Here is a 25788-nt window from a genome sequence, read left to right on the forward strand (position 1 = left end):
TGCTCACAGGAAAAAGAATCTTAGGGTTGTATGTGATGATATTTATGGACTTGAACAATAAATGTGAATCAGAACATGTAATATACACAATTGCATTCTGTCTGCTGAAAGGCAAAGAGTCTTCAGTGTACACACATGGTTTTAAGCACCTGGGCTTTGATCCTGGTCTTTTTGTGTGGAATGTGCAAATTTAACCTGTGACTATGTTCTGATTCCTCCCAAATTTTCAGAATGTACTGATAAATGAGATTTGAATCCATGATCATGAGTGATTTACTGACCATACCAAATCAAAATTTTACTTAAAAAAGAGTATTAGCTGGTATTGGGATTGGGTGAAAACAATGATCAAATACATTTTTTTCAACTTGTGATATCATGTCGCCACCGGAAAAAAGTTTGGATAATAGAACTTTTGGTTAGCTGAATTTTGGATATGAGGAAATGTACTGTATTTCATTATCCTGCAATCAATAACAGGAGACATCCACTGCAACTGATGCTCCACTGCTCCCTGTGACAAATTATGTTATATTTTTTATTGTATATAGATATGTTTAAAAGGAGATAATTGTGTGGGATTTTTAGTTAGGTCACATACAGATGTAAACACTTCAAAATAGACCTCATATAAAATGCAAGAGCTTGGCTCAAGCCAGACAGTCCAGGTTCTGAGTGCTTTTGCAAAAACTTTGAAGAATGCCTAGAGAGACTTCACAGGTAGGCATTAATTGGACATGCTGTGGAGTAGTGGATTATTGTTTTGGAAATGAACCAACTCAGAAGATTGGGTCCAGTGCTGTAATCAAAGTGCAGTTTGCTGTTCTAAAGAGGGTTATGTGTTTTTTCTCTGAGAGAGAGAGAGATCAGTTCTACAGTTCAGCAGCAGCTGGGACTGGAACAGGACAAGCTGACAAGCTTGTGGGAAAACCCTATTGTGAAGACGGGTTGTGAGTTCTTAGTTCAGCCTGTTCAAAGCCCTTGTGGGCCAGACAAGAGAAGAGGACTGGTTGCCTAATGTTTCACTTGAAATAATGGAAACAAAAAGGAAGTCTGTGGTGGCCTGAAAGAAAGAGGTTATCATCTGGAAAACCCTGATGGGGTAAGTTTCTTTGGCAAGACACTGATGTGGCTAATCAGAAGGAATCAGTTGTGGGTGTCCAACTGTTGTGTATGCACTCACACAATTAAGGCTTGGAGATGTGACGCTTTCTCATCCTTTACTTCTGTTAGACTAACATGGCTACTGACACACAGGGTTTTGTATATATGGAAGAGTGACATCATGACGTGGGCATCATGATATCCAGCAGAAGTGGGCTTATACCCAACACTCTTCCCCCCCCCCACCCCCGCCACGTGCGATAAATGCTGACTGGGCCCCTTCAAACTAATAAGATTGCATTGGGCCCAGGACTACGTGAGAATTAGGATACATCTCATGAGTAATTATAATTATAAAAGGGAAATTATTTAATAATAATCAGGGCACATAGTCCTTAAAACCAGGTGGTCTTCTTTCTCTTTTGGACCACTTCAGCGTGGTTTTTGGTGCTGGTCTTTGCTCGGGACCCATAGATAGTCTATGGGTCCTCACTTGCCCCCTCACTTGGCCTGAGAGGTGGTATGGTCAGGGCAGGTCATGGCAGGTCTGGTTCCACCTCCTCCATTTCAAAAGGCAGTTCATGGACTTTGGTATCAGTCAATGCTTGTAATTGGTCAATGTGTCGCTTCAACAATCTGTCGCCCCACAAGAACAGAGTATGAGCAGGGGCTTCATTTTTGTATGATTACTCCTACCACCTTTATATTGTCTATAATCTCGTACCAGAACTCTCTTGCCCACTTCCAATGTTCTAGGTGAGGTTTTGTGGTGATGCGTTTTTTGCAATCAGATCTGGTCTGCAGGTTGGAGCCAAATATTAGTTCGCCTGGGGTGCTTTTTGTGGTAGAATGCAGTGTGTTTCCGTACCCCAATGGGAAATCTGCGATTATTTTTTTTTTGGTTTTCGGGAGCCATTTAGTTTCATGGTTTTCATTGCTTTTTTGAATGTTTATACAAAATGTTCTGCCTCCCCATTAGTACTTGGGTGATAGGGTGTGGAGAAAATATGTCTGATATTGTTCTCATGCATAAATGTTTTTAAATGTTCTGATGTAAATTGAGGTCCATTGTCCTTAACTAATTCATGAGGCAATCCGTAAGTGGCAAAGATGTTTTGTAGACAGTCCATCAGGGGATCTGCTTTGGTGTTTTTCAGTTGTGAAACTACTGGCCATTTGGAGTGTGCGTCCACAGCTATTAGGAAAGTCTCACCTATGAATGGTCCAGCAAAGTCTACATGAATCCAATGCCAGGGTTTGGATGGGTATTTCCATGGGTTAGCTTTGGCTTGTGGCATTTCTGGCTGCATTGACTGACATACTTTGCATTCTCTTACTGTTGTTTCAATGTATCTGTCTATGGAGGGCCATCAGACATCTGTGCCAGTGCCTTCATTCGTACCATTCGCGGATGGTTCTGATGCAGTTCTGATAACATGGTAGTTTGCCATTTGGCTGGAATAGTTGTAAGGGTACCCCATAGTAAACATCCTTCTTTGACTGATAATTCACAGCAGCATGTGTGGTAAGGATTTAAATCTTCTGGGATGACTTCAGATTCTGATCACCCATTAAGTATAGGATCTTGCTTAATGTTGCCTCTTTTCGGGTTTCTTTTCCGATCATCTGGGCTGTAATGGGCTGTTGAAGTTTTTCTTGGTTGATCGCTGCTGCCTCTGCTCTCCATTATACTGAGGAAGAGGGCACGTTTGCGGTTTACTGGACCTTCCACAATATTGTTGGCCACTCAGTAGTGGTTAAAATGTTCTACATAGCTATCCCAACTCTCTTCTATTTCATTGAATTCCCTGAACTTTCCCTTTGCCATCTTGGCCTGCTTTCACCTTGATCTTTTGGCAGGAATCTGTTGGGGTTGTTTTCTGTCTTTCTTCTGTTGTTTTCTTTCTTATGGTTGGTGCTTTGAGTATGTGTAGGGTTCATTTCATTCCTCATCACCACTGATGTATATGCACTCACGCAGTTAAGACTCGGAGACATGATGGTTTCTCATCCTTTACTTCTATTAGACTAACATGGCTACCGACACACAGGGTTTTATATATGTGGAAGGGTGACATCATGATGTCCAGCAGAGGGTGGGCTTATACCCAACAAAGCTCTCTCTGAAAGCCATTTACCTTTCAAGCACCAAAGCCTGGTGAACTTCATAAATGTTAAATTTTGTGCACAGTATAAGAATTGCCTGCAACCAGTGAACTTGGAGGAGTGAGAAGTGAGATGGGACTGTGAATTAAATAACTTTTCTGAACTTGCACATATTACATACACGTACATAGAATTACAAGGGGGTTAAGTTAAACAAACTTTCAATCTTTTCAATCTTCTTCAGCATGATGCTGAAACAAGCCATGAAAGACCTCAACAATGAAGACGCTGTTTACATCCGGTACCACACGGATGGCAGTCTCTTCAATCTGAGGCACCTGCAAGCTCACACCAAGACACAAGAGCAACTTGTCCGAAAACTACTCTTTGCAGACAGTGCCGCTTTAGTTGCCCATTCAGAGCCAGCTCTTCAGGGCTTGACATCCTGTTTTGCGGAAACTGCCAAGATGTTTGGCCTGGAAGTCAGCCTGAAGAAAACTGAGGTCCTCCATCAGCCAGCTCCCCACCATGACGACCAGCCCCCCCACATCTCCATCGGGCACACAGAACACAAAATGGTCAACCAGTTTACCTATCTTGGCTGCACCATTTCATCGGATGCAAGGATCAACAACGAGATAGACAACAGACTCACCAAGGCAAATAGCGCCTTTGGAAGAGTACACAAAAGAGTCTGGAAAAACAACCAACTGAAAAACCTCACAAAGATTAGCGTGTACAGAGCCGCTGTCATACCCACACTCCTGTTCGGCTCCGAATCATGGGTCCTCTACCGGCATCACCTACGGCACCTAGAACGCTTCCACCAGCGTTGTCTCCGCTCCATCCTCAACATTCATTGGAGCGACTTCATCCCTAACATGGAAGTACTCGAGATGGCGGAGGACGACCATCACCTTCCCAAGATCGTGTTATATGGCGAACTCTCCACTGGCCACCGTGACAGAGGTGCACCAAAGAAGAGGTACAAGGACTGCAAAAAGAAATCTCTTGGTGCCTGCCACATTGACCACTGCCAGTGGGCTGATATCGCCTCAAACCGCGCATCTTGGTGCCTCACAGTTCGGCGGGCAGCAACCTCCTTTGAAGAAGACCGCAGAGCCCACCTCACTGTCAAAAGGCAAAGGAGGAAAAACCCAACACCAACCAACCAATTTTCCCTTGCAACCGCTGCAACCGTGTCTGCCTGTCCCGCATCGGACTTGTCAGCCACAAACGAGCCTGCAGCTGACGTGGACTTTTTACCCCCTCCATAAATCTTCGTCCGCAAAGCCAAGTCAAAGAGAAAGAAAGAAGTTAAATAGTAATGTTAAAGTTTGATCCTGTTTTCATGTTTAAAGATAATTAAAAGCAACTTTTGTTCAAGTAATCATTTGTCTTGGTGAATTTCTATTGCTGCTGGGTTTTGGTGTCCTCTGGGCTCATTACATCCCCCCAACCCCCCCTCTCTACATTAGAGAGACTGGTCACAAAAAGGGAGATTATTTTGTTGAGCGCCTTTGCACTATCCTCTGCAATAATGGGGATGCCCCAGTGGACAACCATTTCAGTTCTGCACCCCATTCCCACACCAACATATCTGTCCATGGCCTCATGCACTGCCAATCTTAGGCCACCCACAGAATGGAGAACAACCACTAATATTCTGTCTGGGTACTCTCCAACCAGATGGCATTGACATTGACCGACAGTTTTCGTTGGCCGCTCCTTCTGTCTCCCTTCTTTCCTCCAGCTCTCCATCCCCTTTCCTCTCCATTCAGAGAGCTTTCCCCTCTCCTATCACTTCTCAGCATTTTTCTCTTCTGCCCTTCCACCCATATGCACCTTTGACCTGTTGGCCTGTGCTTCCCCCTACTCCTTCTTACCTCCTCTCCTGCCCCCACCCTTTTTGTTCAGATGCATTTTGCTCATACATTGAAAAAAGGCCCAGATCTGACTATCTCCCTTTGCTTTCTATAGATGCTGCATGACCTGCTGAGTTTCTTATTGCACAATATAAATGCAGGTCTTTTCATCACCACTGATCTGCACAGCGAAATAACAACTGTACAGAGTACGAGTTCATTGGATATGACTCATTTTGGCACGTCAGAATTTAGAATTCAGTAAATGGAGATCCAAAGTGACTTGGGAAGTCTTAGAGCAGGATTCCCTAAGGTTCACTTGCAGGTTGAATCGGGTGAAAGAAAGGCAAATCCAATGTTAGCCTCAATTTTTGAGAAGACTATAATTTAAAAGCAAAGATGTAATGCTGAGGCTTTATAGGGCATTGGTCAGAACACATTTGGAATATTGTGAGCCGTTTTGGGCCCCACATCTCAGGAAGGATGTGCAGAGGGCGTTTATGATCGTGATCCCAGGGATGAGATGGTTAATGTATGAGGAGCTTTTGATAGCTCTGGTCCTCTAGTCACTAGGATGAGAGGGGATCTCACTGAAACCGACTGAATATTGAAAGAGCTGAACTGAGTGGATGTGGAGAGGATGTTTCCAGGAGTGGGAGAGTCCAGAATCAGAGGGTACAACTTTTGAATAAAGGGAGTCTCCTTAGATGAGGAAGAAGGGTTGTGAATCTGTGGAATTCATTGCCACAGATGGCTGTGGAAGCCAAAGTAGATGTCAGATTTATTGTCAGAGAACTTACATGGCACCACATACAACCCTGAGATTGTTTTTTTTCTGCAGGCGAAGCAGAATTACTACTTATTGGTAGTGCAAAAAAATATTGGGTATATTTAAAGTGGAAGTTTATGTGTTCTTGGTAAGGAAGGTTACAAGGAGAAGACAGGAGAATGGGTTTAAGGGAAAAATAAATAAGCTATGATGAAATGTCAGACCAGACTTAATGGACTAAATTGCTTATTTCTGCTTTGCATCTTGTGGTCCTGATTCAAGAATGGAATAGGGGGCATTCATCAGGGTGACACGGTTGTCATAGCAGTTAGCGCAATGTGCTCAGCCCAGTTGTCATAGCAGTGAGCGCAATGTGCTCAGCCCAGTTGGCATAGCGGTTAGCGCAATGTGCTCAGCCCAGTTGGCATAGCGGTTAGCGCAATGTGCTCAGCACAGTTGGCATAGCAGTTAGCGCGATGTGCTCAGCCCAGTTGGCATAGCGGTTAGCGCAATGTGCTCAGCCCAGTTGGCATAGCAGTTAGCGCAATGTGCTCAGCCCAGTTGGCATAGCTGTTAGCGCAATGTGCTCAGCCCAGTTGGCATAGCGGTTAGCGCAATGTGCTCAGCCCAGTTGGCATAGCGGTTAGCGCAATGTGCTCAGCCCAGTTGGCATAGCGGTTAGCGCAATGTGCTCAGCCCAGTTGGCATAGTGGTTAGCGCAATGTGCTCAGCCCAGTTGGCATAGCGGTTAGCGCAATGTGCTCAGCCCAGTTGGCATAGCGGTTAGCGCAATGTGCTCAGCCCAGTTGGCTTAGCGGTTAGCGCAATGTGCTCAGCCCAGTTGGCATAGCGGTTAGCGCAATGTGCTCAGCCCAGTTGGCATAGCGGTTAGCGCAATGTGCTCAGCCCAGTTGGCATAGCGGTTAGCGCAATGTGCTCAGCCCAGTTGGCATAGCGGTTAGCGCAATGTGCTCAGCCCAGTTGGCATAGCGGTTAGCGCAATGTGCTCAGCCCAGTTGGCATAGCGGTTAGCGCAATGTGCTCAGCCCAGTTGGCATAGCGGTTAGCGCAATGTGCTCAGCCCAGTTGGCATAGCGGTTAGCGCAATGTGCTCAGCCCAGTTGGCATAGCGGTTAGCGCAATGTGCTCAGCCCAGTTGGCATAGCCGTTAGCGCAATGTGCTCAGCCCAGTTGGCATAGCGGTTAGCGCAATGTGCTCAGCCCAGTTGGCATAGCGGTTAGCGCAATGTGCTCAGCCCAGTTGGCATAGCGGTTAGCGCAATGTGCTCAGCCCAGTTGGCATAGCGGTTAGCGCAATGTGCTCAGCCCAGTTGGCATAGCGGTTAGCGCAATGTGCTCAGCCCAGCTGGCATAGCGGTTAGCGCAATGTGCTCAGCCCAGCTGGCATAGCGGTTAGCGCAATGTGCTCAGCCCAGTTGGCATAGCGGTTAGCGCAATGTGCTCAGCCCAGTTGGCATAGCCGTTAGCGCAATGTGCTCAGCCCAGTTGGCAGAGCGGTTAGCGCAATGTGCTCAGCCCAGTTGGCATAGCGGTTAGCGCAATGTGCTCAGCCCAGTTGGCATAGCGGTTAGCGCAATGTGCTCAGCCCAGTTGGCATAGCGGTTAGCGCAATGTGCTCAGCCCAGTTGGCATAGCGGTTAGCGCAATGTGCTCAGCCCAGTTGGATAGTCGTTAGCGCAATGTGCTCAGCCCAGTTGGCATAGCGGTTAGCGCAACGTGCTCAGCCCAGTTGGCATAGCGGTTAGCGCAACGTGCTCAGTCCAGTTAGCATAGCGGTTAGCGCAATGTGCTCAGCCCAGTTGGCATAGCGGTTAGCGCAATGTGCTCAGCCCAGTTGGCATAGCGGTTAGCGCAATGTGCTCAGCCCAGTTGGCATAGCGGTTAGCGCAATGTGCTCAGCCCAGTTGGCATAGCGGTTAGCGCAATGTGCTCAGCCCAGTTGGCATAGCGGTTAGCGCAATGTGCTCAGCCCAGTTGGCATAGCGGTTAGCGCAATGTGCTCAGCCCAGTTGGCATAGCGGTTAGCGCAATGTGCTCAGCCCAGTTGGCATAGCGGTTAGCGCAATGTGCTCAGCCCAGTTGGCATAGCGGTTAGCGCAATGTGCTCAGCCCAGTTGGCATAGCGGTTAGCGCAATGTGCTCAGCCCAGTTGGCATAGCGGTTAGCGCAATGTGCTCAGCCCAGTTGGCATAGCGGTTAGCGCAATGTGCTCAGCCCAGTTGGCATAGCCGTTAGCGCAATGTGCTCAGCCCAGTTGGCATAGCCGTTAGCGCAATGTGCTCAGCCCAGTTGGCATAGCGGTTAGCGCAACGTGCTCAGCCCAGTTGGCATAGCCGTTAGCGCAACGTGCTCAGCCCAGTTGGCATAGCCGTTAGCGCAACGTGCTCAGCCCAGTTGGCATAGCCGTTAGCGCAATGTGCTCAGCCCAGTTGGCATAGCGGTTAGCGCAAAGCGTTTACGATTCCAATGATTGGGACTGGGGTTCGAATCCCGCGCTGTCTGAAAGGAGTTGTACATTCTCCCTTTGTTCACGTGGGGTATCTTCTCACCATTTGAAAAGCACCTGGGCATAGGTTAATTGGGTAGCATGGACTTGTAGGCCAAAATGGCGTGTTGCCTTGCTGTATGTCTAAATTTAAACAAAAATGTGGTGATTGTAAAAGACTGGTTGTTGAAATGATGCTGCTTTAGGTAGTCCAGTGCATGGAGTAATTCTCTCAGGCATTTCTGATTGCATCAGGAGGCTCTTCTATGGAGGGTGAGAAAATGCATCCATCTATCCCTGTTGGATCAAGGTGACAGTTGAAGTCAAGCATGTGTCTATGGCCACCTACAACTAACGAGTCAAGAGCCTATTTTCACTAACAGAAATTATATTCCTCAAAGTACAAGGAAAAATCATGTATATTAAAAATTGTTCTGACGAGTCAGACTTTAGCTGGTACTTGCAGTCCTTGTATTTACAATACCTTGTACTGTCTGGGTCACACCCGTGGGCTGTTTCTACTTATCCCTTTGTATTCCAGACACCCTGTTCTCTTAGGAGAAAGGAAGATTTTAAAGGCTATTTTGACTTAGCTGTAATATCTCTTTAATTGTAAACACTAGCTCTGCTCCGCCTACTCTAAAGCCCTGCGTTAATCAGTGAGCTAGACATTTCCTACTCCTCCTCCTCTGCGTAGTTGATCACTGAATCAAACCTACGCCCACCTCAGTTTCACACAGCCTTGACGGCAGCAAGAGCCAAAGATAGCCAATTGATTAGTGGAACACTGTCTCGGCTGTTTACATGTTTTGTACATCTTGTGTGACAAAGCTGGTGTCTCAGAATGAAAGTAAGTTTATTTGATGTCTGGTTGCCACTTTTAGACCCATTTTTGGTCTGCCTTTTTTTCCTGTCAGTACCCAGAATGTGTTTAAAGGTGTGCCATCATTTTTGATGGATTTGTTCTGAGCTCTGCATCATTTATGGGCAGTAAATTTCTGCAATTAATTTGAAGTCTTCTAAGTGATTTGTGTAGTATTTGATGCATTTTGGCTGGGTTTGAACCATATCAATCACTATCCACGGATGAATTTAGTTTGGTTATCTTGAAGTGTTTTTTTTTCTTTCGCGTGAAAATTCTGTTCAGTCCTGAGTTCTTTCCATGCTGTGCAAAACCCCATGCCGTTTTGTTTCACTAATTATGGAATGAAATGGGAACAGGACTCGGCATTTGTTTGGTATTAGCTGTGTTCTGCTCTGTATTTAATTGCTGATTCAATTCTGCACAGTTTTGATGGGAGTACAGTCATTTGATTATATTGTGCATTAATGCAGAAATTATATTTTGCTTTGAGCTGTGTGCTGGGTGAGTAATGAACTTAATATAACTCTTCCCTGGTTTTGCCATCCTTATCAAACCTCCTCCAGTTCTGGTTTCTTGCATATCTTCCTCCTGTATTCCACTATCAGTGATGTGCCTTCAGCTACTTGGGACCAAAACTCTGAACTTCTTGCCCAAACCTTTTCATACTTACTTTGACCAAACTTTTGATCCATCTTCCCAAGCTTCACTTTGAGACATTTAGTATAAATTATTGTCTGATAACATTTCTATATTACACTCTCGGACATTTCTCTCAAACAGAGGTGCTTTATAAATGCAATGATTATTGTCATGAATGGATTTACAAAATAAACTCCAATTTGTTACTAGGGTAATATGGCAGCACACATTTGCTGCCTGCCTCATGGGCCAAGGGACCAAAGTCTAGTCCTGCCTGACTTGTAATTTGTTCCCACTGTGACTGCATGAGTATCTGAGAGATGGTTTCCTCCCATGTCCTAAAACTATGCTGGTTGATTAATTGACTACCCTTTGTTCATATGAATAGGAAAAGGAGTATATGAAAATGAAGAAAGCCACAAAAATTTGCAAGAGTTGATGGGCATGTGAGAAACACTGTTTAAATTTAAATTTAGACCAACCGCATCCAAGCTGAGTCGATGGCATTGTTAGCATTGCGCTAACCGTGCAGCAGGAGAGTGGGATGGATGGGTTTGCCTTGCTGGTAACTGGCCATGGACTTGATGGTTGAATGGCTTCCTGTATCTTAATGAGGAGGCAAATGCTTTTTGGCACAGCAGCTCTTGTTACAACTTTCAGCATCATGCTATTTTTATAAAGGGATCTTAATTTTTAATTTCCTGTTTCGTCATTATCGTTAATGTGATTTGCATTTGTGGCCAGTGCGCATTGCTGCCTCTGCTCACGACTCTTGCTCTTTCTAGTGGAGGTAAACAAGAAATCGACAGATGCTGGAGTCTCGAGCAGTACACAGTGGTGCTGGAGAAGCTCAGGAGGCCGCGTAGCATCCACAGCGAGGTCTAAAGCATTGACTGCTTTGTGCTTTTTAAGTACCTGCTGAGGTTCTCCAGCACTTCTTAGTGCCCTTTCTCTATAGGGGTCTCATTCAGTCAGACCTCAATGTGAACCAATTTCACGGGAGTTTAAATGGGGAACCTACTATGTTTTGTACAAAGATAGATTTTTTTTTGAAGGATTTCTAACCTTCAACTCAGCAAGCACCTGCCGTAAAGAACGGATGCTACTCACCTGGTTTAAAAAAAAACTGCAGGATTTCAGAGTTTAAAGGCTGATTTATTGAGGGGTTCCCAACCTGAGCTTGCTCCTGCTGGGGGGAATGTCTGGTTCGCTGTATTCCAGCAAAAAACCCAGTCCCTATCCCAAGCCCAATTATGGGATCACTGTTATCTGAGATCAGCAAGTTTGTATCCAGCAGATAAATCTGGCTCTGTCGTGTTGGTTGGTGTGTGCGTCAGTTGAGGCAACCTGTCTTGAATTGCTTTGAAACTGTCGCCTTAAACATTGTGCCTAAACAACTTATATTTCTAAGGGAATCCCTTGGGAGCCTTGAAAGAAAATCAGTGCTCTCCTGTAATCAATTGCTTCCACTGCTGCAGAGATCTTGTGCTGCAATCTTGATGCCTCCTATGTTCACTTCTACAAACAAAGCTGAAGCAGCAGAGAATGCTCCTCCAAACTAGGCCATTTGTTGAAAAGGGACCTTGGTTTTCTTGAGACTATGATAAGTAGGGCATCAAATTCTAATGTTCTGTATCATATTCTCATGTTTCTGGACACAAAGCAAGCAGATTGTTGGAATAGTCCTTTCCTGTATGACTTGCCCTTGGACAGTGTGAACAACCATTCGCACTGATCTGACATTTTTTCCTCTCAAAGGTATTGGGGAGGTGGTGGGGGGGGGATGTTACCAAACGGAAGGTGGAAGTATGCTTGAAAGGAAGTGGGCAGATGTCAATGTCAGCACTAGCTAAGAGTTAGAGCCAAGTAATATTTTAGATCTGGAGTGGCATAGTTTTATTGGCTGGAGTAAATCACTCCTGAGAAAGAAGGCTAGAATAATGGAGCGATTTGGAACCAATACCTAGTCGAAACAGTAAGTTTTAAAAAAAAAAGTTCTGATGCAGGGTCTCACCTAAAATGTTGATCTGCACCTTTTGTCTCCACAGATTCAGCTTAACCCACTGAATTTTTAAGCGTTCTGGTTTTTTGGTGAAGAAAAAGTTGTGGTAAATAAATGGCTATTGTGAAGCCTGTGGAATTTGCTCACTTTGTGAGCAAGGATCTGGGCTGGAACTGTCAGTTTGGGACGATGTATCACTTTGTTAAAGTTTAAAGAACTTGGGTTAAAGGACTGAACTTAACTCACTATTTAATGAAATAGAAGAAAATGCTGGAGAAACTCGCCAGGTCAAACAGTGTACTTTATGTAGCAAAGAGAAAGATACATAACCAGCATTTCAGACTTGTGCCCTTCAGCAAATTATGAGCAAAATGTAGGAAGGCACTTGCCATGAAGGGCTCGAGCCAGAAACGTTAGTTACATGTCTTTATCTTTGTTATATAAAGTACACTGTGTAGCATGTACGCTATCATGAAGTGTAGAAAGAAGACACACACGAGAAGTCGAAGTCGAAGACTGATTTATGCACTGGCAAGTCTGCTAATATTCTCTTCCATGAGAGGAGTGACGACACGGCAGCACCGATCTCTAATTGGGCAGCGTTCCTGCCGTTGCTTGTCGTTTCCTGCTGTGCAGGTGGTCACCTGGGACAAAGGTTGTTGGCCCCCGTGGGGTCTGCGCAATCGCTGCATTCATCAGCCATTTTGTTTTCTGGGTCGCATCTCAGTTAGCAGATTGCTACATGCCCCAGCGATCGGAGCACTGTTCTTTTGGTGGTCTATCTCTGCATTACAGAGGCTGCGTGGAGACTGGTTGACAAATTTTCAGGTATGCTGGCTTGAGGCATTCAATAGTGAAAGTCTTTTCCTTACCACTGATATCCAGCACACATGTTGACCTGTTATGCCTGATTCCTTTATACGGCCCCTCATACGGTCGTTGCACAGGTGTTCGGTGTGCCCCCTACTGAATGAAAATGTACTCACAGGTCTCTAAATCTTTTGGGATGTAGGCTTTGGCCTGGCTTGCAGCGGAAGCTGCAGAGGTGCTAGAGTGCCCAGTTTTCCCCTCAGCTTAGTCCTCTGGGTTCTTGGCGGTGGACAAGAACTCCCCTGGTATCACCAACAGTGCTCCGTATACCATCTTGGTTGCTGAGGTGTTGAAGTCCTCTTTCAGCACCTTGCGGATCCCCAGGAGGACCCAGGGTAGTTCGTCTGCCATCAAGACTGCCTTTAGGTGTCTGTGGAACTGCTCCACCAACCTGTTGTCCTGGAGGGTGATAATTTGTGGTATGGTGGAGCTAGGTTCCCAGTAACTTGGTCAGCACTGCCCAGAGTCCTGAAGTGAACTCTGTATCTCTATTGGAGGTCAGATGCTCCAGGATGCCAAACCTTGACACCCAGGTGTTAATTAGTGCCCTGGTATAGGTCTTGGTGGTGGTGTCGGCCAGCAGGGCCACCTCTGCCACCTTGTGGAGCGGTCGATCATGGTGAGGAGATAGCTCTCCCCATGGGAGACTGGCAGTAGCTCTACAATGTCAATATGGACGTGACTGAACCGACATCGAGCTGGCTCGAAAGTTTGGCGGGGTGGGGGGGGGGGGGGGTGCCTTGACGTGCATTTGCCTTTTGGATGCCTGGCAAAGCGTCCAGCTCTTGGCCCACTGACTGATCTGTTTTCAAAGCCCATGCCAGATAAACCAACTGGCCACCATTTTAACAGAAGCCCTGACGGCTGGGTGCGCCAGGTTGTGCACCACGTCGAAGACCTGCCACCTCCATGCTGCTGGCATGATAGGGCGGGATTTGCCAGTGGAGATGTCACAGAGGAGTGTCTGGTTGCTGGGATCTCAGATTCCTCCTGCTGTGCCCTGGCAAGGCTGGGACAGGGCCTGGAAGGACTCAATCGTGGGGCGGGACAGTGCATCAGCCACCACATTGGTCTTACCTGCAATGTGTTGGATGTCCATGGTGAACTTAGACATGTATGAGAGGTGTCACTGCTGCCTGGCCTACCGCGGGTCAGACACTTTGGAAGGCAAAGGTTAATGGTTTATGATGTGTGAAGACCCTGAATTGCCTGCCTTGGAAAAAATACCCGAAGTGTCTGACTGCCAGATACCACGCCAATGGCTCCCAGTCAAAGGCACTATATTTGAGTTCAGGTGGCGGAGGTGCCTGCTAAAGAAGGCCAGGGACTGCCATTCCCCTTCAATTAATTGCTCCAGTATGCCTTCTACCAGCTACTGTGAGAGTGGTTGGCGCCTCTGGTCTGCAGTGTTGGCCAGTGCATCTTTGGCCTTCTGGAACTCCTTTGAACCCTCATTGTCCCAGGTAACATCTTTATTTTTTCCTCACCATGAGCATGAAAAGGGGGAGCATGATGCGAGCTGCTGCCAGTATGAATCGATGATGTTAATCGTACCAGCAAATTCTTGCAACCACTTCACTGTGCAGGGCTTGGCAAAACACTGAATGGCCTCTTCCTTTTCGAGTAGCAGTTTAACTCCTTGCCTGTTGATTCGATGCCCCAGGAAGTTGATAGTTTCCAACCCGAAGTGCCACTTAGCAGGGTTTATAGTTAGTCTGAATTCCTGCAGACGGGTGCACAGTTGCCTCAGGTGGGCTTCATGGTCCGTGTTGTTGCGGCTGGTGATGAGAATATCGTTCAAATAGATGAACGTGAATGGGGGATCCTAGTCCACCACATCTATCAGCCTCTGGAAGATCTGGGCTGCGTTCTTTAGTTCCAAGGGCATTCTTAGAAATTCAAGAGTCCAAAAGGGGTAATGATGGAGTTTTAGGGATGTCGTCTGGATGGACCAGGATTTGATGATAGCCCCTGATGAGGTCGACTTTTGAAAATACCTGTGCCCCTGTCATCGGTATTTTTCTGTTGAAGGTGGAACTGGGCCTCAGTGATGCCCAGAAAGTTGGCAACAAAATCGTGATTAGACCTGCCGGGGTCACCAATGTAGCGTGCACGTGAATCTGAGAAGTGTAGAGAGAAGACACACGCACACACGAGGAGTTGAAGTCGAAGACTGATTTATTTCACTGGCAGCTCCACTTATGTTCTCTTCCCGTTGCAGGAGTGACATAACGGCAGCGCCAATCTCCGCTTGGGCGGTGTTCCCGCCATGCAGTTGATCATCTGGGGTGAAGGTTGTTGGCCCCCGCTGAGTCTGCACAATCTCTGCATTTGTCGGCCATTTTTGTGTACCGGGTCGCGTTTGACTTTCTGACTTTATCCAACGTTGTGTTTTTATTTAAATCATGGTGACTGCAGGCTTTCATGTTTTTCTCCTTACTATTTAATGAGTTCAACATTTTCCATTGCACATTTTTTGGGGATCAAGGATGAGGCGTTACTTATTGATGCCCATATTAGCTCAATAGTTATTTCTGGGACATGGGCTAAAAGGTTTTCCACTATTTAATAATTGCACAACTGATTGTGGCTGAATTCCATACATTAATTCTTACTGTAAGTCTTTGTTAGAGAAAACTCTATCAATCCAAGATTGAAAATTAACAATTGATACTGCATCTAATGTTATTTACAGGAGTTGATTCAAAAATTCTGTCAGGCTTTGTGTTGAGAGAAATGTTCTCATTCCATTCCTGTGCGGCTTCCTACTCGTTGTGAGGTTTTGTTTTCCCAGCTGGCCAATTAAATTTTCAAGACATTCAAAGTAAATCAACCTGTGATCCTTTTGTTCCTGAAAATTGCTCTCTTTTTTTTCCATTTTGTTTGAAATTTAAAAATTTGGGATTTGGGCATAATTGTGTAGTAAAAGCTACTCTCAATATATCCAGGGTAATACAGTAAAATTCACAGTATCCGGCACCATTATGCCGGATATGCAAATTTTCTGGTTGCCTGCGACACACTCTCACAATACCTAAGTAATACACCTGCATTAAGATTAAAGTTTAAAAAAAAGTGCAAAATTTAAAGATACTTGAAAAAGATTAGTATTGTAGTCCTTACTTTAATCAGATAATTACCATAACTTACATAAATTTAAATTCAAACCTTGTTGCTGGCTTGTAACACGGCTGTACTAGGCATGCCACCATCATAATTAACGACCTCCCCCAAATTTACATGCAAAGCCTTCTCTTCTTCTTCTTCTTCTTTGGCTTGGCTTCACGGATGAAGATTTATGGAGGGGGTAAATGTCCACATCAGCTGCAGGCTCGTTTGTGGCTGACGTCCAATGCGGGACAGGCAGACACGGTTGCAGCGGTTGCAGGGGAAAATTGGTGGGTTGGGGTTGGGTGTTGGGTTTTTCCTCCTTTGTCTTTTGTCAGTGAGGTGGGCTCTGCGGCCTTACTTAATGCTCCTAAAGATGAAAACTTGCTAGGCAGGGCTAGGGAGACTTGCTGCTAGGGCAACTCTCCCATCGACTGATTCTTTATCCAGGGCACTGTCATTTTATTCAAACAGTTGCTGTGGATGGGGCGTGAGTGGCATCGGCCAGCACTTCATCTTGGGCACTGCCATTTTATTCAAACTTTATTCCAACAGCTGCTAACAGCAGCACACTCCGCTGGCTGAATGTTTTGCTCCCACCTTCACCAAAAGTTTGAGTGCTGCTTCGGAGAACATTTACAATTATGAACTTTTATTTCTATTTATTTATTTGTTTATTTCCTTTTTTGCCAGTTGCTTGAATTCCAGATACCCCGAAGATTAAACTGTATGTTCTTCCGAAAGTATATTAAAAGTCATGCAGACAAGAAATAGGCTTATCAGCACACTGAGCCAACACTTTTTGTCAATTAGTGTACACACTAATCCTACCCTGAACACATTTCATTTCCCCCTCCCCATTAGATTCCCTCAGGTTTAACCATTTCCCACTACATTTATCTACACTTGAAAGGGAATTTTCAGTTGCCAATTGGCCTACCAATCCACATGTTGGAGAAAACCAGTGCACCCAGGCAAAACCCACACGGCCACAGGAAGAACATGCAAACCCTGCACAATACCCGAGACAAGGATTGAACCCATATCATGAGGCAGCAGCTCTGTAAGTTACTCCACTGCACTTCCCTCAATTGTGAAAACAGTACTGCAGATGTGGTCTATTGAGCAGTAGGCTTAGTTGCAAAGTAACTATGACATATTGTATGTCTTGTACTTTATATCTAAAGCCAGTGTTTAATAATAGTTTATGGTTATTACTAATCGAAACGACCTGTAATGCCAAAGGGTAATTATACAGACATTAGAAAATTTGAAATAAAATATAAAATGCTAGCAATAGTGGAGGCATTTGTGACAGCACTTGAAACATTAGATTTGTTTTTCTATTCCTACAGATGTCATCTTACCTCCTCATCTTATTTCCAGCATTTTTGTTTTATTTTCTGATATTTGTCAATGAATCAATGTCTTCCATAGTTTCTAGCCTTTTATCATTTACAAAAAAATCCTTCTGTCTGTTTTAGGTCCCCGTTGTCTGCATTGAACTCCATCAATCAAAGTTTGGGCTTTCCCAATTAATTAACGTGTAATTTTATCCTTTCATCCATGAAGCTGCCTAATTTTGTAATAATAGAATCTAGAATGGGTCGTTTCTTAGTTATTAAGAAATATGACAAAAGAGGAGGATGAAAACTGACACATTTTGCAAATTGGAGATCTTATCCATTTTTTCCAATGCAATCTCCTGCTTTTCAGACCATTTCTTAACAAGATCAGTAATTTGTTTTTTGGTTTTGTGAGGTTTAACTTTAGCTTCTCAGTCTATTATGAGGTACTTTATCAAGTGCCTTCTGGAAGTTCAGATAATAACTCATTAATTATAGGCCAGTGTTTCCTGAAAACAGGCATTGTAGCAACTAATCTATAATATTCTGACATCCCCTCTCATTCAGCAGCTTGTGGTTTCAACATTAGTGACTTTTGCTTTTGTGATCTCAGGTTATCACAAAGTACTCTGCAATCAATGATGTAGCTTGGTGTATTTTTTATTGCAATTTCGATAAAATAGTTGCTCATTTCCTTGCAAACTTCCACAAGTAACAATCATATAATTATCAAATGTGTTTCCATGATACTGACTCAAAGAGAACAAAACGTGTTTACTGCTAATGGGACCTTGGGATCCTTTGCTTTCTCCCTCAATAGTAGGATGCCTCATTTAACGGTGCAATGTAATTAATGCTTGTTTAGAAAATGCAATACACTTTTAATTAGGGTATGAACAAGTTTTCAATTTACACTTTACTGTTGTAAATCACTCCAAGATGCTTCATAAGAGACCAACCAAAGTTGGTACGCTGTCGCATAATATATTAGAATAGGCTTTAAGGACAATTTTAGAGGAGGAGAGAGATGTATTAAGAAGCAGAGTGTTTTTGGGAGGGTATTCTAAAGCTTAAGGACTTGATAAAAGTTTTGCCCACCTTGATCTTGTGATTTGATGATGAGGGCGTTACCAACTGACCTATGAATGGAACTGAAGGATCAGAGAAAGTTGTGGCATTGAAGGAGACAGTTGATCTCATTGTAGCCTTACAAAACAACAACAAGAAACCTAACTGTTGAGTCTAATCATGTTTCATAGCCCTTGCGTTATTGCCTTGTAGTTTACAGCTGTCTCAGTGGCCATCTAGGTACTTTTCAAATTAGATGTGTCTTTCTAGTTCTGGCACCCTTCAAACAGTGAGTACTAAATCCCTATGGATGAAAATATCTTCATTCAAATACTCTTGTTTCAAATTCGGATAATATTTAAAAAATGTAGACAAACAGTACAGTAACAGGCCTTCTAGCCACAAGCCCATGATGCCCAAATACACCAAGTAACTTACAACCCGGTATGCTTTGAAGGAAATAAGAGGACCAAGAGGAAACCCACAGAGCCACTTGGAGAATGTGCAAACTCCTGACAGAATGCTGGATCTGACCCCAGGTCGCTGGCAATGTAGTAGTATTGTGTTAACTGCGACCCTGAAAAAAATTATTCTATAAAGAGTTCTTCCTGCTCAGGCTGTCTGGTTTTCATTTATTTTGCTACCTCAAAGAAAACAATAGCAGTTGAGCTAATCCAGCCCTAGCAACGGCCTCCCAAATTTCTGTGCTCTCTCCAGTTATCTGAGCTTTTTCTCACTCAGATTGTGTGGGGAAATAAATGGCTGAATTGAAGTAGGTAATATTTCAATCTGTCCATTTTTATGCCAAATTCAGATTCCCTGCCGCAGTGACCAGCAGAATTCAAAAATGTTTTGATGAATATGCTCCAACAGTACTGGCAGCCTAGTGACAGACAACAAGGATGTACCTTCAAAGTACTGAAGTTGCTTACATTTTGTTTTAATTTTGAACCCATGGTCTATTTTATTTTTACAAAGCAAGTGGTGATCCCAAAGATAGGTTTGCTACATCAACTCTGAACACCTTTTGAGTGTGATACACAACATGTGAAAATAAAATCTAATTTTCAATCTTCAGTTTATTGCTCCAACTATTCCTCAAAGATCACCTTCCCTGCTATTCTTTCCTCCATCCTCACCCAACCCATTAATTTACCAGCGATGACATGAGCTGCATTCTGGTGTTTTTTTTTAAGTTGAGGATTGCAAGCCTGTGGCCACTTCTAGTATTGTTTGATTCTATGTTGTGATTACCTCATAAAATTTAACATTTGTAGAACCACTTTGAGCTTGATCTCCATTTTTTCCAGTCTTCGCTCGGTGTGGCTTGAAGGAGGCAGTTGATTTTGCAGGAGGCAAAATCAAGGCAATTCATTTTGAAACTATTTTTGTGTTTTACCAGGTGTGAAAAATGTTATCAGGAAATGAATTGTTTGCAATTTGGGCCCAAAATTGAGTATTTTTTAGCTTTGTCCAAATTTCACTGCAGAAGAAAGATCCCTTATTGTCTGGCAACATGGCTTGTACAGAACATCATCCTTCGTGTGCTTGTTCAAGTCAAAGGTCAAGAATTGGCACCACATTGGAGAGTGAGATGGTCTGAAATTTTGGTGAGAGCAATGTGGGTATTAGTGACTTGAAATTTTCTTTTTTTTACTTACTCTGCTCCCATGTACCACAGTTTTTGTGGTTTTCCCCTCCAGCCCTTCCCTCTCCTCCTTCATAATTGCCTTTATCATTGCTATCTTTCTGCCCCATGCTCTTTTTTTCCTTTACATCTTATCAGTACATTTTCTTTTCACCTTTGTTCTCTCTTTTCCTTCCACCCCAACTACCCTCTCTTTTCCTTCTGTATGTTATAAGCTTGAATGGTAAAATCAGTGAAGCATCATTTTTTTTTCCGGGCTTAAAGCTGCAGATAGAGAGTTGACGATATCCCTGACTTGGATTCTCAGAAATTCAGCTTGTAGTTTCAAAATAAAGACTCAGCCATGCAAGGTAGAGAAGAGATTTGTTTACTCAGAGGAATGGAAGCTGAGTCATTAATATATTCAAAGCAGAGATTGATGGATTTTTAGATATTGAGGAAATCTAGAGCTAAGGGGCAAATGCAGGGAAGTGATGTATTGAAAGACCAATCTTAATGACAAAATAGGTACGCGAGTTCCAAATGATTTTTCCATGTAAATATAGGGGAGGAGACCATTTGGACCTTACAAAATAATTTGTTCAAGTAGAACCTGTTTTTATGGTGCACGGAGTCATGATTTTGAAATGTGATACTTTAAATAGTATTAATTCTCGTTGAAGTCCTCCTTGCATTTGTGAGGCAGAACGAGTTGAGGTGCTGCTTATTTCACTTCAATCCCAACATTAAGCATTCTTCATAAAGGTCTGGAATCTAACAAAGCAGATTGCTATGATTTCAAATTAATCTTCCAAACTGCTCATCTTTGGGACTTGAAAGGAAACTGGAGCAGATTGCTTTGATGTCAAAAACCTTCCATTATTTTTCTTTGACCTATTTGTTAATTTCCCTTCCCTGTGCACTGCCCCTCCCATTGTCAATTTTTGGAAATGGCAAGCTCTCAGGTCAGTTCTGATTTCCCCTTTGTATGAAGCGATCATCAGCTTATTTGCAGTTTAAAAGGTCTGTCATCACCGCTGATGTAATTTAAAATTTAGTTCAATATGCAGTACCACAGGATATTTTTGCTTGGCCCAATCTCTGCAATTTCTTCTCCAAGCTCACTGCCTCTCTCCGCATCCCGCTCTCATTTAAGAAGATATTTAAAATCTACTGATATGTCAGTCAGTAACAAATTTTATGACATATTACCACATTATTTTATTGTATTAAAAGCTTTAATGCAAGTTGTACATTTTAATCATTTTCCATGTTTATAATTAGATAAATTAACACAACCATTAAATCATTGATTTCAAATGTATTGTAATTCTGTGATTAGATAATTGACCAGTTTTGCTTCTGATCAAATAGTTGTATTTAAAATAAAGTGAAAAGACAGGCTCAGGCCGGAATCGTTATGCTGTATATTCTTATCTGAGAACTGCTGAGTTCCTCCAGCATTTTTGTAATTTTTTGTTGCTATATTTAACTATTCTGTGTGACATTTTGGGGATTTGTGTCAGAGTGAAGGTTCAGTATCGTGCAGGCCTGGTGGCAGGCCTGGTGACATTCCTACACAAAATTATGTTCCTATTAGTGTGTGCCATGATTTCTCTCTGTAACTGCACTTCTATGATGTATCTTGTACTATGTATGACATTTCTAACTAATCTCTCAAAACAAACTTTCACTGCATCTTAGTGCATGTGACAATAAATTTTGAACTAGAAGTTTAAGATGATTTTTGTTGTTTGCAGGTGATTGCACAAGCTGCTTCTGAGGTAGTGGTTGTGGCCTCGCTTCTCTCTAACTTTGTAACCTTGAAATGCCATCTCTGTGGTCCTCCAATTCCATTTCCTTCCACATTTCTAACCTTCCTTCACCCCTTTATCAGGAGCTGTGTCTTCATCCATCTGGACTTTTAGTTTGCAATTCACATCTAAACTTGGCCTACATCTCTTCTCATTTGCTCACTTACATCATCTATCCCAATTGAGCAGATTAGTCTGTTCTTCAGAATTTAGAAGAATAAGAGGTCATTGCATTGAAGCAGGTTAGGTTTTGTACCTTCTGGGAAACATAATGGATGTGAGTTTTAAACTTTAAGTACCAAGTTCAGTTTGTGAAGGTCACCTTGGCGGTAGCCAGGAAATGTATAGCGGTCATGTGGAAGTCTGACTCCCAACTAAATATTACACAATGGAATACGGAAATTCAGAGTTGAATTCCCTTGGAGAAAATCACATATAATTTAAGGAGGAAATATGACACATTTGTTAGGGTATGGCAGCCTTATTTGCAGTATATAGGTACACAGATATAGTTACACCCCTTCTAAATAGAAGAAAGGTAAAAGTCTGTACTAATAGAGAAATGACTGAGATGCAGATTATGTGCTCTTGTTTTGTGTCTTTTTCATTTTTCTTTGTTACTTTGGGTTTATATTTGGTTCCTTTAAGGGTCTGTGCCTCTCTAGATTTTTGTTTATTTATGTTTGTTTAATTTAAATAACCTTTCCTTTATGATATTAGGGTATGGAAGGGAAGGGAAAGTGGTGGGGGGTGGGGGAGAATGTTTAGAAAGATTGTATGTTGTTCTGGATTTATGCGGGTCTTGGAAAATCAAAAATCAAATATTTTTTAAAAAAGCATGTTGGGTTTAGAGGGTTTGACATAATAGATATAATAAAGGGAGGCATGGTTAGTGTCGCAGTTAGCGCAATGCAGTTACAGCACCAGTGACCTAGCCTCTAATCTGATGCTCACTGTAAGGAGTTTGTACGCTCTCCCCGTGTCTGCGTGGGTTTCCTCCTGGTGCTCTGGTTTTCTTCCATCCTTCAGAAATGTACAGGAGTTATAGGTTAATTTGGGTATTTGGGTATCACGGGGTCCTGGGCTGGAAGGGACTATTACTGAGATGTATGTCTAAATTTAAAATTTGCATTTAACTTTAAAGACGTTTATCCAGTTGGCGCATTAAAGAACTGAGGGACAAATTCTCACTTGATCAGACAACTTTGTCCAATGACAAAGGATATTTTCCCTGTTTGGAGTTCTCTGTTCAAGAATACTGAGACATTAAGTATATTCAAGGCTGAGAATTTTGAATTTCAGGGAATTAGATGGTTATGAGGAAACTGGAGTTAAGGCCAAAACCGGAGGCGTAAGCTCCAGGGACTGAACCACTGACTCCTCCATTTTCTTGTGCTCTAATTAAAGATTTTATATTGAACTTTGCCTCACTTACTGTCTTGGGATATTTATGATGTTGTTGGCATGCAATGCATTCAGTGAGTGAAATTCAAATGATGCAAGGTCAGAATTATTGAGACTTCAGTCCAAGTGAGTTGCTGGAAAAGTTAGAGGCAAGGGGATGTGATATCATAGAAGGATATTCAAACAGTATTGGGAAATAAAAGTTGGGAGCAAATTATGTATTAGATTATTGATATAGTGGTGCAGTGGTTCAATTACTGGACCAACAGCCAGAATTCTAATTCATTGAACCTGAAAACTGACAAATAGGAAATATAAATCTGTGCAGTTAAATCTGGAATTAAAATAGTTTCATTAAGGAGAAACTAAAAACTATTGGATCATTGCAGAAATCAATCTGGTTCCTTTGTCCTTCAAGGAAAAAAATCTACCATCCTTGTCTATACGTGATCTAGTCCCACAAGTGTGGTTGATTCTTAACTCCTGCCTTAGTTAGAGGCAGTTAAATATGAGAAATTAAGGCTGGAGCGCCAGGAATCTCCACATTGAATGTATAAATAAATAAAAATAAAATCACCTTGTCTTGTACTGATATTATGAATCAAATTGGTATGGATTCTGTGTTGTAGTAGGCTGCCCTCTTATGGTAGCTGACTTTTTAGTCTTTCTGAAGATACCGGATTCACAAAATCCGGTATTGAAGGAAATTATTTTTCCAAGTCTTACCTGTTGAAATAAAGAACAGAAAAAATCTGAAAATCCTAACTGTTGTTCAACATCCATCTTCAACAGTGGAGTAGTAGGATGCATGGAGAAGTGCACCTTTGATTTTACCCCTCTTCTCATTTCTACACAGTGTGGTTTCAGCAATGAGTTGTACATCTGAATTATGAAGAATTCAAAAACCTGCTCAATGAAGGCAAGCTTTCTTTCCCATCTTGTCCAAGTCACCACTTTTAGGGAACTATGCATCTCTCTCCCAAGGTCTCTCTATTCTCCAGTATTCTTCAGCTCCTGCCATTTATTATGAAAGTCCTCCCCTGGTTTGACTTGCAAAAGTGCAACACCTCACATTTGTCAGAGTTGAATTTCATTTGCTATTCCTTGGCCCATTTTTCTGACTGATCTGGAACATACTGTAAACTTGGACATCATTCCTCACTATCCACTTCAATGCCTGATTTGGATGTGGTGCCACAAACTTTGAACTCTGATGAGGGAAGGTGCTGGTTTTGACAAGATAGTGCTCTCAAACTTCATTAAGATTTTCCACTTTACAGGAAGAAGTGAATCTGTTGCATTGTTCAAGTGAACCGGCGTGGACTTGAAGGGCCGACATGGCCTGTTTCCATGCCATAAACAGTTATATGGTTAATATCTAATTAGTGGAAGGACTCCATTAAGATTAGCTTTTCCTTCTTTTTCTTCGCAAATCACACTTCTTGGAAAAGTGCATCTTTTTTTAGGCTTGGCATTGATGTTCCCTAGTTGTCTTCTTTTGGGATGTGGCCTGAGATTTTTTTTCTTGGATTGAAAATCTTTCTATCATCAGTAGCTTCTAAGGGCTAGGAAACACATGGGTTGTTTATTTCAATGTGGCTTGAAGTAGGCAGTCATGCAGGGAATAAATGAGCACAGAGAAACTCATTCTTTATGATCCAATCCATGTAAGTGACATTTCACATCTGGTTGTCCCTTCCTGAAAATGTATAATTGACATGTTTTGAGCCAATTGTCATTTACCCATCATGTCTCACTCATGTTGAAGGATCTAATTTCCTGGATTATTATAACAGAGTGACGTTCTGTTGATGTTGCAGTTGTGGACCACGTCCTGAACTTTTTGTTGAGAAGTGGAATTCTGCATGGGATAGCCGCACAGAGAGGTTTGTTATGGTGAGGTCATAATCCATTGGCAAGAAGTCTGCTCCAAAAAGTACATTAACATATTCATAAGTGGGCACTTGTATAGGCAACTATTGGCAGATGCACTTGACCACATGTAAGGGAGAATTTAAGCATTTCCTCCCTTGATCTCTGCTGCCATCTTGCCTCATGACACCTGTCATCCTTGCCCTTATGTGTCCCTGTTCATCTCTCCTTCTGTGATGGTTTTAAGGTAGTTGTTTCAATCTCACATCCCACCAACATCATTTTAAGATAAAGTTCCGTTTCTATATAGCATAAAAATATGATGCAAGACTGTAGAGCATTCAGCCATTGGGTCTGTTTTATTGTTCAACAAGATTGTGGGTGATCTGGCTTGCAACATTTTTACCAATTTGCAATATCCCTTGATTCTTTTAAGTTCCAGAAATTGATCAACTAAATTGAATGCAATAAATAACAGTCTCTACAGTCCTCCGGGAAATGAATTTCCAAAGCTTCCAAATTACTTATTTGAAACTTGCCCTTAGCCAAAGGAATATGCTTCCTGTATTCACCCCATGGAGCCCTCTACCAATTTTATTTATTCTGATTACTTCTCAGTCTTCTGAGCTCCAGACAATGGAACACAATGCTAGAGAAACTCAGCAAGTCAAACAATATACTTTATTTCACAGAGATAAAGATGCATAACCACTGTTTCAGGCTTGAGCCCTTCATCAAGGTATGAGCAAAATGTAAGCAGGTGCATTTGCAACATGCCTTGATGAAGAGCTCAGATTTCAAATTTATTGTCAGAGTACTTACA

At 42.8% G+C, this 25788-nt stretch overlaps 1 protein-coding gene across 12 annotated transcripts in view; it reads left to right on the forward strand.

Moving 5' to 3' along the window:
- LOC138741375 (phosphatase and actin regulator 4-like) overlaps nt 1-25788 on the forward strand; it is a 155135-nt gene that overhangs the window by 81201 nt on the left and 48146 nt on the right. The window contains exon 1 of one of the 12 annotated variants that reach the window (XM_069895348.1): nt 9075-9200. The exons of the other annotated variants lie outside the window; for them this stretch is intronic. Coding sequence (XP_069751449.1) covers nt 9155-9200 — 46 coding nt within the window. The 5' untranslated portion in view covers nt 9075-9154. Of the gene's footprint in view, nt 1-9074; nt 9201-25788 lie in introns of those variants that run through there. 12 annotated transcript variants of the gene reach the window in all.

This window comes from Narcine bancroftii, chromosome 8, assembly GCF_036971445.1.
Source record: "Narcine bancroftii isolate sNarBan1 chromosome 8, sNarBan1.hap1, whole genome shotgun sequence".
NCBI lineage: Eukaryota > Metazoa > Chordata > Chondrichthyes > Torpediniformes > Narcinidae > Narcine > Narcine bancroftii.